The sequence below is a fragment of the Melanerpes formicivorus genome, unplaced genomic scaffold (assembly GCF_026170545.1).
Source record: "Melanerpes formicivorus ecotype bairdi unplaced genomic scaffold, bMelFor1.0.p_v2 SCAF_60, whole genome shotgun sequence".
In the NCBI taxonomy this organism is placed as follows: Eukaryota; Metazoa; Chordata; class Aves; order Piciformes; family Picidae; genus Melanerpes; species Melanerpes formicivorus.
The window spans coordinates 3,282,655-3,294,343 of record NW_027142412.1 but is presented as its reverse complement, the minus strand read 5'-3'; the positions used below and the strand labels follow the sequence as shown (position 1 = coordinate 3,294,343).

General features: G+C 60.7%; 1 protein-coding gene across 1 annotated transcript; it reads left to right on the top strand.

Annotated features, from left to right (window-relative positions):
- The first annotated feature begins 2,136 nt into the window (after window positions 1-2,136).
- Window positions 2,137-5,980, top strand: LIF (LIF interleukin 6 family cytokine). Its single transcript, XM_068161718.1, has 3 exons — window positions 2,137-2,198; window positions 4,127-4,305; window positions 4,463-5,980. The coding sequence occupies exons 1-3, from the start codon at window positions 2,180-2,182 to the stop codon at window positions 4,898-4,900; spliced, it is 636 nt and encodes a 211-aa protein (XP_068017819.1). The 5' UTR covers window positions 2,137-2,179; the 3' UTR covers window positions 4,901-5,980.
- Window positions 5,981-11,689: the final 5,709 nt, after the last annotated feature.

Genomic DNA, 11,689 nt, shown 5'->3' with positions numbered 1-11,689 from the left:
AGAGCAGGGACAGTGGGGACAGCAGCATTTGTCCAGGCAGGGGCTATGATTCCAGCCTAACCTTCTCTTAGCTCCATTCCCGGGGTCCCCGAACCGGGGGCCACTCTGGGGCCACTCCACAGGTTCCTGGCTCGCTCCCGGGGGGGCTGTCTCCCTGCACCCCCAGCTCCTTCCTTTTCCCTCCTTGGCATGTCCTAGGACACTGCTCCCTCCCATGACACCCTCCTGCATCACACCTTTGCTGCTCCCCAGTTCCATGGGTCAGGAGCCATGCATGAGCATTGCTGATACCAAAGTGGCTGAGAAAGAGACATCCCCCACCCCCTGCAGCCCCTCCATCCAGACTGCCTGGCTTTGGGTTTCCTTACCACCACCACCCCCCCTCGAAATGCTGTCATCAATGGAACCCCAAGAAACAGGCTCTGGGACAGCCCACTCTGGGATAGTGACCTGGCCCCGGGCAGCCCTGGGCTGGGCAGTTCAGGGGAGGGGCAGAATCCCTGCACTCAGCACACACAGACACACCCCACCCCACCCCCCGGACACTCCCTTAGTGCAGTTAATTAAGAACGACCAATTCCTGGGCTAATTAAGTGTCGCCAGGCCATCAGCGCTTCAGATCTCCATCGACACCTCACTGGACCCCAATAAAACCAGGCGTGAGGCTGTCCTGGCTTGACCTCTGCTGTCCCCCTGCTCCCCATCCCTGTTTGCATCCCAGTAAGGCCAGGCTGGCCTGAAACAGGCTTCTGCTCCAGGGCACCAATACCACCTGGCAAACCAGACCGGCCCCCAGGTTCACACATGGGGAAACTGAGGCAGGCAGCAGGTATATGACCAAGCCAGCCCGGGGGGGGGGAGCTTGGAGTGTCCCCCTGCCGGGGCTGCGGTGATGGCTCTTGCATCACCGTTCCTCGACTGTCACCCCGGCAGGTTCCCGCTGCCAGGGCACAAACTTGCTAAACCTGATCAAAAGTTTCGGCCGCGGCCGTGCTCCTGGAGAGGTACAAATATTTATATGCAGGAGGACCGAGAAAGCCTTGAACCTGTTTGTCACCCAAACCGGGAGCAAACGGCTTCGTGGGACCCCTATGAAGGGTTGCGCCCAGCCCCTCCCTCCTTCCCCCCCTCCACCCCCTGCGATGTTTGCTCCCGCACTGATTTTAGCACCTTCCCGCCCAGCCCAGCACCCTTCTGCCCGCTTCCTGCCCTCACCCTGCCCCGTGGACGGAAGGGTTAACCCCGGGGGACTCGGTCCAGCCTCTCCCCTTGGGTGGGTTTGGCTTTTTGTCGTCTTGGGCTTTTCTGTCCCCTCCCCAGAACCCACCCTTTCAACAGTTTTGCCCGAAGGGCTGAGCCGCCGCCGCCTCCGTCCCACCTTGTTCCAGCGCCCCTCGGGGAACCTCTGCCACCGCCACCACCTTCCCGAACTTTTTATCCCTCCAATCGCCACTCCAAAAGGACAAGCAATTCCCCCCCCGGCTCCTTCCTACTTTACTGACTGCCCCGACTGCCGGCGGGGAAACCCCAGCTCGGGGAGGGGGACCCCGGGGGGGGTGAAAGTGCTTGCGGCACGGTGAGTCACATCGCCCGCACCCGCCGCCCCCCGCGACGCCCCCAACCCCCACGTGCTGCCGCTCGCCTCCCCTGTCTGTCTTTTTTTTTTGGGGGGGGGGGAGGCGAAGGAGTGTGTGGGGTGTGTGTGTTAATTCATATTCCCCCACCCCACCCCCGCTTCCCACCCACTTCCCCAGCACTTCCCTCCCCTGACTCCCCTCTCTCCGCACAGCCCCTGCGTGGAAAAGAAAAGAAAAATTAATTAAAACAGAAAAAAAATTAATGAAACCCAACCCCCCCCCCCCGCCCCCTGCCCCCCCCGGCCAGCCACCCTCCCGGTGACATCAACTTTATCAGAAGTTTATTTCTAAGAATCATTCAGCATTTCCAAAGCCTTCGACTTCCTGACTTCCAGTTTCAATAGAAGTAACGATAGTAGTGCTGCTGCTCCCCCTCCGCGTTTCCCCCCCCCCGCCCCCCCCCCCTCCTCCCCTTCTCTTACAACATAGGCTCGCCGCCGGACCGGTATATAAACCCCGAGAAGTCCCCCAGTATGAACATGAATTTCTGAAAAGCTCCTCTGCCAACACCAATCTCTATTAAGTCGCTCCCGGGACTCACAATGAAGTTCGTGCCGGCAGGTAAAAAAGAACCCAAAAACATCAACTTTCAACTTCGCAGGGGGATTAGTTCCCCTTTTCCCTATTGATTTTATTGATTTTATTGATTTTTTATTTTTTTAAAACATCCCCCCCTTTTTATTTCTCCCTCCTCCCTCCTTCCCTCCCTCCTCTCCCCCACCCCCTCCGCTTCTGTCCAGCTCCTTGTCCCGGTGATGCTCGGGTACAGGCGGGTTCCGGGTGGCTGCCACGGCTGCGTGTCTGTCCCGTCCCGGTTCCCCCCCCCCCCCGCCTCATTCCCCCCCCCCCCCGGGATGAGCATCCCTGGGAATTGGCAGTGGGGAGCAGAGCGCGGCGCTGGCGCGGTGCAGCCAACATCTGGACACTTATATAACTGGAAAGGCGTCCAAAAAGAAAGGCAAGGGGGGGGGGAAGCAAGGGGGGGGATTTTTCTTCCTTTTTTTTTCTTTTTTGGCCTTTTTGAAATATTCTTTCCCCCCCCTCCTGCTTTTCCTCCCCGCTGCTGGGACCGCTGCTGTGTCAGAAGCACAGTAGGGATGAGGAGGCTGCCAAGAGGAGGAAGGGGGAATTAAGGGAGCACCCACCGCCCCAGTAGCAGTGCTGGGGGGTCCCAAGGGGCAGCACCCACCCAGAACCTCCCCACCGACCCACCTACCCAGCCAGCGCCTGGCACACGTGGGCGCTGAGCCTCGTCCTGCCCAGCTGTGAATCGGGCAGAAGGAAGTGGCCAGTGTGGGAGAAAGCATTGAGGAGGGGCTTGTGGGGGCAGAGGGGGGAGTCAGAGTGTCTGCGTCCCATGGGAGCACCAAGGGGTGTGGGGAGAAAGGGTCCCCCCCCCCACTCCCGTCCTGCTTGGAAAGGGAGCGGCGGCGGGTCGGGGATCGCGGGGCACCCAGGTAAGTCCTTTCCCACCTGGGCAGGGCAAGTCAAGCGGAGGTTTGGTTACCCGGCGCCGGCGGCACGTCCGAGCCGCTGTCAAGGGCGGACAGCTTCGGTGCTCGTCACAGCCCCGGGACCTCGCCTCGCAGCACCCCGCATGGCATCACCCCGGCTGGCCGCCCCACGGAGGTCCTCACCTCAGGGCGAGGATCCCCCAGGGACCCGGCTGGTTACCCTTACCCTGAGGATGCCAAGCATGGTGGCAAGGCTCCAGAGGTGGTTTGGCCTCCTCGGGCAGGGCTGCTGCTTTGCGAGGGAAGTCCCAAGGGATGGGAGTTGGAGCTCCCTTCTCTCACCCCACCATCGGGAGGGGAAACACTGGGATGACCCAGCTGCCGGTGGCTCAAGGGTCTTCTTGTTCCTTGTCCAGGGCTTTCCTGGCCAGCCTCTCGCACAGCTGTGGCGGTTCTCCCTTGGGCTCCTCGGGGCTGCGCCCACTTCGCAGAGGGGGAAACTGAGGCGGGCGGCAGGCAGGGGCGGGCGGTGGGAAGCGGGGGGGGACATGCCGAAGGCAGGTTTCCTTGCGGGCGCCCCGCTGAGTCAGCCGGGCCGGGGTGGGGCCTCGCTCCCGCAGAGCCCAGCCGAGGATAACGGAGGGGAAAAGCGCTTTGCATATTTGGTTAAACCCCACAGGTCGTCCCCGGGCTGCTTGCAAAATGTGGGAATGCCACGGGGCACCCCGCCGGGAAGAGAGGCGGGGGAGCACCGCCAGGGGGGCAGGTGAGGGGCACAGGAGCGGGTCGGGAGCCTCGGCACGGCTGAGACAGCAAAGTAGGAGGTTCGGGGGCTGCCGGCTGAGCCAGACACCCGTCCAGGAGGGATGGTTCCCCGCTCCATCCGGACACTCTCTCCGTGGGTGCCTGTGGGGCATCCCCAAGGGATGCTCCTCATCATGGGGGGTATCGGCTATGGCGCAGTGCCCATGGACCCCAGCACGACGCTCTCCTCTCTCTCTCCCCAGCATGACGCTCTCCTCTCTCCCCACACAGGTGTGGTGCCCTTCGTGGCCTTGCTCCTGCTGCAGCGGAGGCCGGTGGCCGGCCGGGCGCTGCTGGTGACAGGCTCTGGCTGCCCCGGCCACGGCTTGTGCCGCTCCAACGTCCAGGAGCAGACCCGCAGGCAAGTCGCGCTGCTCAACGCCACCGCCCAGGACCTCTTCAGCCTCTATGTAAGTGGTGCTGAGGGATGGCCAGGACCCCTCGGGGCTGTCTGCTCCATCACGTGCATAAAAGGGGAGAGTTTGGGACGCCGTGGGGATGGTGGCAGAAGGCGGCCAGAGGGTGACAGGGGGCACGGGGGTGACGCTCTGCTTCTCCTCCCCCCAGCTGAAGTGCCAGGGAGAGCCATTCAGCAGCGAGACTGACAAGCTCTGCAACCCCAACGGCATCTTCTTCCCCGCTTTCCGTGTCAACCGGACGAGCGAGAGGAAGGAGGTCATGGTGGCCATGTACAAGCTCTTCGCCTTCCTCAACGCCTCGCTGGGGAACATCACGCGCGACCAGGAGGAGCTCAACCCCACGGCCAAGGAGCTCCTCGACCGGCTCCACAACACCACCAAGACCACCCGGGGCCTCATCTCCAACCTCACCTGCCTCCTCTGCAAGAACTACAACATCTTCCAGGTGGACGTCAGCTACGAGGAGAGCTCCAAGGGCAAGAGCTCCTTCAAGAAGAAGCAGCAGGGCTGCCAGGTGCTCAGGAAGTATGTGCAGGTCATCGCCCAGGCAGCCCGAGTCCTCCTACCTCATCTCAGCCCCCCGTGAGTGCCCGCCCCGGCTCCTCTGCCTCCCCCTGACCAGCCGTCCACCCACCACTGCCTGCTGGACTCCTGCCTTCCTATTTATTACCTCGGACCTTGCACTGGCCCCATCCACCCTCCGGTAATTTATTTGGCCCTTGGGGGAGTGAACGTTGCGGCCCGGTGTGTCCTGGGCGGAGCAGAGCCGGGGCCAGGATCCAGCAGGATGAGGCAGCACAACCCTGAGGTGATGCCAGGGCACAGGCTGCTCCTGGGATACGCCTCAGCTGTCCCCATGCTCCCACGGGATGCAGAGAGCTGCAGGTGCTGCGAGGGGCTGGCGGTGGGGCCGGACTCTGTCCACCATCGTCAGTCTCTTCTGTCATGGAGAGCAACCCGATGGACATCCTTGAGCACCATCCAAAAGCCTCCACTTCCCTTGGCAAAAGGATTGGGCTGAAGGACACCAGGATGCTGTGACTGACAGGGACTTGGGGACATGCTCCCCCTGAACTTTTATGGGGCTGGGCTCCCCCAAAAGGAGCTGAACTGAGGGTACTGGCGTGGCTCTGGCGGCCGGGGCTGGGTCCTGCCGTCTCGGACGAGGCCACCCACCGGGGACAGAGCTGGTGGCTGTCCCAGCAGGGAGGGAGGATTGCTGTCCCCCCGCCGCAGGCACAGCGGGGTGCTGAGGGCCTGGCCCTCCCCTTTGGAAAAAGTGCTTTTCCCATTGGAAGGGTTCTGAATGTACCCGTGGCCGAGGGCTGGGCTTCGCGGGGCCGAAGGCAGCCCCTCCTCGGGGACACGCAGGGGCGTGGGCACTAGGGGGCCGGGTCCCAGGCTGGTGGCAGGAGGTGCTGGCTGGCTCCTGGCACCAGAGTAAGCTGTGTGTGGGTTATTTATTGCCTTGGTGGAAAGCCCAGCGTGCACCGAGTGCTCTGACCTGACTTTTAATAATGTTATTAATAATAATAATAATAATTAATAATGAGATTTGTGGTAATATATAGAGAGGATTCTATTTAAATATTTATTTTTTTATACTTCTTTGCCCCCCTTCTTTTTTTTTAAATAAACCAACAGAAAAGGACTGTCCTTGGCTCCTCTTTGCTGGCTCCCCTCCAAGCTCACCCCCCAGACACCCTCGGGACTGCCCTAACAGCCCTTTAAGCATCACCATGGGCTTGGGCTCACCCTCCCCTGTCCCCTTGATCCTTCCTCCGTTCCTGTTTCCTATGGGATGCCTGATTGTGAAGCCATTTTCCTTGGGGAATACTTTAATTGACACTCTGGGTGCTCAGGTAGCATCACAGTGTGAGGACCATCATGGCATGGAGAGCACCATGCTGTGGGGACCACAGTGTCATGGAGAGCACCATGGTGTGGGGACCATCATGGCATGGAGAGCACCACGGTGTGGGGACCATCATGGCATGGAGAGCACCATGGTGTGGGGACCATCATGGCATAGAGAGCACCATGGCATGGAGAGCACCATGGTGTGGGGACCATCACAGTGTGGAGAGTACCACGGTATGGGGACTGTAATGTCATGGAGAGCATCATGGTGTGGGGACCATCACTGTATGGAGAGCATCATGGTGTGGGGACCACAGTGTCATGGAGAGCACCATGGTGAGGGGACCATCATGGCATGGAGAGCACCATGGTGTGGGGACCATCACAGTGTGGAGAGTACCATGGTATGGGGACTATAATGTCATGGAGAGCATCATGGTGTGGGGACCATCAGTGTATGGGGAACACCATGGTGTGGGGACCATCAGTGTATGGAGAGCATCATGGTGTAGGGACCACAATGTTATGGAGAGCACCATGGTGTGGGGACCATCAGTGTATGGAGAGCATCATGGTGTGAGGACCATCACTGTATGGGGAGCACCATGGTGTGGGGACCATCATGGTGTGGTGAGGTATTATGAGGTAGGGACCATACAGTATGGAGTGGATTGTGGAGAGGCATCACCGTGTGGGGAGCACCATGGTGTGGGGACCATCACAGTGTGGAGAGTACCATGGTATGGGGACTATAATGTCATGGAGAGCATCATGGTGTGGGGACCATCACTGTATGGGGAGTACCATGGTGTGGGGACCATCAGTGTATGGAGAGCATCATGGTGTAGGGACCACAATGTCATGGAGAGCACCATGGTGTGAGGACCATCATGGTGTGGTGAACATTCTGAGGTAGGGACCATAGAGTATGGAGTGGATTGTGGAGAGGCATCACGGTGTGGGGAGCACCATGGTGTGGGGAGCATGGTGGTGCAGGGAGCTCGGTGGTGCAGGGAGCTCCACTCTGCCAGTGCTGGTGGTGCCTGAGTGTACTGCGAACCGCCAAAGCCAACTGGAAAGAGGCAGAAGGAAGCAAGTGAGTATGTGTGGGGGGGCCAGATAAAACTGCAGCCGCTTCCCAGGCAGCCCTGGGAGAGGCTCAGCAAAGCTTCTCCGAGGCCAAGACCACCTAAGGCTCCAGCAGTGCCCCAGCCCTGTGTGAGCGTCTCGGATGGGGCTGTACTGGTTAACAAGAGGCTGATTATCCAGGAGACGTTGGAGCGGGATGATGAAATTTTCCTCCTCCTCCGGAGCCCTCGGGCCCCTGGCCAAACCTCCCAGGCATGAGACAGCAAGCGGATGAGCTAAGATCCTGTGTGATCATCTCTTGTGTCTCGGAGGAGCCCTGACCAAAAAAAATTGGTGCAAAAATTCAGTGGTTCCCCCCCCAGAGCCCCTCTTCCTCTGCCCCACTGGGCTGCGTTGTCCACTTGTGCCCCCCGGCTCCTGTGGAAGCTTTCACATCATTAGTTTGACCCCAAAATGGCAGCCTCTGGGCAGCCTTGTGCCACCAGCAGCTTTGTGCCATGGTGGCAGCCAAAAGAGCAGTGATGCCAAGGTCCAACCCATCCCCAGTGACCCTTCATGGAGATGAGCCCCCAGAATGGCATCGGCTTCCCCATCCCCTTGCAGAGGCACCTGAAGGCACCTGGTGCCCAGGCACGGTGTGGCTTTCTTCCGTCATCCCATCCTGCCAGGAGGGAAGAGACCCTGGGTGTCCCCTGTGCCACTGCCCTGGAGGGTGCCTGGGACCACAGCCCATTCGTAGGACCCATTTCCAGCCTGCACCATTAGGTAAGATGTCCTCAAACCAGTACAGCCTCCCCCAAACCGCAGGGATGGGGCAGGACACAGTGGCAGCCTCGGAGGGGTAAGTAGCATCTCTTTGGGACAGGCATTGTGCAGCAAGGTGAAGCCTTGCAGCCCATGATAGCTGCCAGGGTCACTGTGTCCCCATGGCTGGGCATGCCAGGATGCCCTCATGGATACTGCTACCAGGCCATGGCATGGCCAGCATCCTGTGTGATGGAAGTCCAGGACTGGACATCCAGGCCGAGCTTGTCTGCATGTTAGTATCCACACCTGATCCCCGTTAGGGATGTGGCAGGTGTCTGGGGGTGCCACCGATCCAGCCCCAGGGGCTCTAGGGGTGACAGTGGCCCCGAGGCTTGGGTCAAGCTCCGCGGGGCCGGGAGCCGGGCTGGGGAAGAGGTCCTGTGCAGGGAGCGCAGCAGCGCGGAGCTGTGCACATCTGGATTTCTCACGCTTGTGCTCAGTGTCCCTCCTCAACCAGATGGCAAAAATAAATAAATAGAATAAATCAGAGCCTCCTGACACAAATTGGGAACTCACGCCCGGGCTCTGCGTTTCATGAGTCTCCCTGGAAGACAGTCAAACGCAGGCGAGGACAATGGGTTCACTTCTCCCCTGTGTCGGGTCATTCCCAGTTAAGGATCATTAGGGGCGGGCGGGGGGTTAACTCTTCCTTCCCTGGAAACGCGGCTCCGGCCGCAGCGTGGACGAGGCTCAACAGTGCCAAACTTCCTCATCCTTTGCCCTCTCCTGAGGTTTTGGGGTTGGGGGTGGAGGCAGTCCCCAGCTGGTGCCATCGCCCTAGCTCCTGGGAGCCAGGACGCGTTGCCCCGCGCTCAGCGGACATCCCAGACCCGGAGGAGATGGACCTCAATGACCTCAGCCAGCGGCCGATCCCACCCAGCCGGCGCTCAGGGGAAGCAGCCAGCCCCTCGAGCCGCACCATGAGCACCAGAAAGGGGAACCCAGTGCCGTGGCTTCCCCGGTGGCACCAGCAGTACTCCCGCTCCCCTTCGGCCTTAGGACCGGGGCAACCGTTTCGGCCGCAGTGCGAGCCAGCGCGGTGCTCCGGGGAGTCGCTGGCGGTGCTGGGAGCGACGCCCGCGCCCCGATCCCCGATAACGGAGCGCTCTGACCAGCAGCGCAGGGCCCCGAGCCGCCGGCGGGTCAGCGCTGCCTTCGGGGAGCGCGGTACGTGAGGAGCTGCTCCTGCCCGTGGTGAAGTCAGAGCCGCTGCCTGGGTGTGACTAACTGACCTCAGACCTTGGCCCCGCGGCGCGGATCATGTGCTAACTGACGCCGCAACCCAGCCGGACAGGTCCACGCCGCTGCTGCCCCGGGGCCACCGGCCGGACCAGACTTGTCATCTGCAGGCTGCAGGTGCGGCACGGGGGGCACTGGGCAGCTCCACGTCCCCCGTGGATGCCTTGAGCCGGCACCAGCATCGCAGCTGGGGGCTGATCCTGGAGCGATGGTGGTTGGGTCGTTCCCTGTAAGATCCTGACTGGAGCATCCTACCGGCCCCTGTGTCCACCCAGGTCGGGGCTGGACCTGCTGGTGCCTATGGCAAAGCCCCTTCCCTATCCAGGAGGTCACCCCAGGGCTTGATACTCGGGAGGTGTGTTCAACCGTTAGCGATCTCTCGGCACCCGAAGCCGGGTCCCTGAGGGGGAGAACAGCGTGTCCAAAGGGCTGGCCGCTGGCTCTTCCTCACCATCTTGGGCTGGCCACCGGCCCGAGCACGGAAAGAAGAGCTGAGCCCATCTGAAACGCATTGGTCCCCGGGCACGGTTGCTGCAACAGCAGATGCTCCTGCGGGTCCCCGGCCACATCACAGCGCGGCGGCGCGGGAACTGCACGTTTGCATGGGAAGAAGCAGCCCTTGCCCCGAACAGCTCCGACTCCTAATTGGAGACCAACCGTGACAAATAAACAAGACAATGGGCTGGAGGCGAGACGAACGCAACCTCTGTCGCAGGACTCGGCTCCGAGAGTCGTCTCCGTGCCCGGCGGGGAACTTGGCATGGACCAGCGAGAGCCAGGGGGGAGGATGGAGGCTGGATCCGGACCCCCCGGCAGAGCCGCTCGCTGTGTGACACTGCTGGAGCTCGGGGCTGGCTCAGGAGTTGGATGACACATCCCCAGTGGTCCCTCGAGACCCTTGTCAGCAGCTTTGCTAAGCAAGTGTTTAGTCTCTCCGTGAGGGAGCCTGGAGTGGGGTGAAATCCAACCTCAGAGCCTGTCCTCACCGCACCCCAACATGGGGCTGGCGGGAGAACCACCCCCCGGCCACCACCACCACACCTTGCACAAGGCTTAGGGGACCCTTGCCCACCACCCTCCAGCCAGGAGAGGATGTGCTGCCTTGTCATCTAGCAGGAATGAGGCACGGGGGGCTTGGGCCTGGGTGTCTGCCTGGGGGGTTATCTCAGCACAGCTATCGCCCCCGAACAGACGATGGGGAAGCTTCCGCTGCTCTCACCATGATGGAGGAGCCTTGATAAAGTGCTCAGCACCCCAACCAGACTCTGATAAGATGTGCAGCCTGCAGAGCACCCAGCCAGAGGGGTCTGGAAGGAAGCCAAAAGCCTGGCTCTTCCATCCCTGCTCTGCTTGGGGTTTCTTGTGACACGGAACCTCCCCTGCAGACTGTGAGCCCAAAGCCCAACATGCAGCAGGACCTGTGGCTCTGGCTGTTTGCATCTGCTTAACAAAGGCATTTCAGATGGCCTGAACCTACACAGCCCTTGGCCAGGGAGAGGAAAAATCAAGGCTCAAGGGCAAGACCTTGCCCTAGAAAAGGGAGGGCACCTGGGGAAGAGGAAAAGAGTTGGCAAGGGTGAAAAGATGGGAACCAAGCACCAAGGAGCAGGCACCACTGAGAGAGACACACCAGGATGGTGGGGAAAGACTTCCCTTCACCACCTTCTGCAGGAGCAAGCAGGAGCCAGGGCAGCTCCCCAGGGTGCCCAGAGCGGCACAGCCTGGCCAGGCAGGCACATGCTGCTGGAGCCCCCTGTGTTCCTCCTGCTGCCACAGCTTGTGGTCCCTGGCTTCAGAGAGCAAAGAGGGTTGTGGCATCTTTGGCTGCACACCAGCGTGGCTCTGTGGGAAGATGAGCTCCTGCTGTCACATTTCCCACCGAGACAAGCTCAGAGAATCAGCAGAAGTGGTGAACACTCCGAGAGGAGCCAGAAGCAGACACTTCTTTCAGTGTTAAAGGGAGATGCCAGAAGAGCACAGACATGTCCAAGACTGAATCTGCCCATCCCTGAAGTGTCCCTCTGCACGTTGCTCTCCCCAGAGGGCTGCAGGTGCTGCTGCAAGGAGAGAGTGAGAGATGCTCCCAGTAAGACTAAGGGATGCTTGACCCTCTAACACCCTGCTCATGCCTCCACTGTGTGGTACCCAACCCCAGCAGGACCCAGCTAGCCCATGGCAGCAGCAGGACAGTGACTGTGCTCCAGTGATCACAGAATCATGGAATCACGGAATCGTTTTGGTTGGAGAAGACCTTTAAGATCGTAGAGTCCAACCCTCCTCTAGCCCTACCCAGGCTGGTGCTAATCCATGTCCCTCAGCACCACACCTCTGCAGCTTTTAAACACCTCCTGGGATGGAGATTCAGCCACCGGCCTGGGGA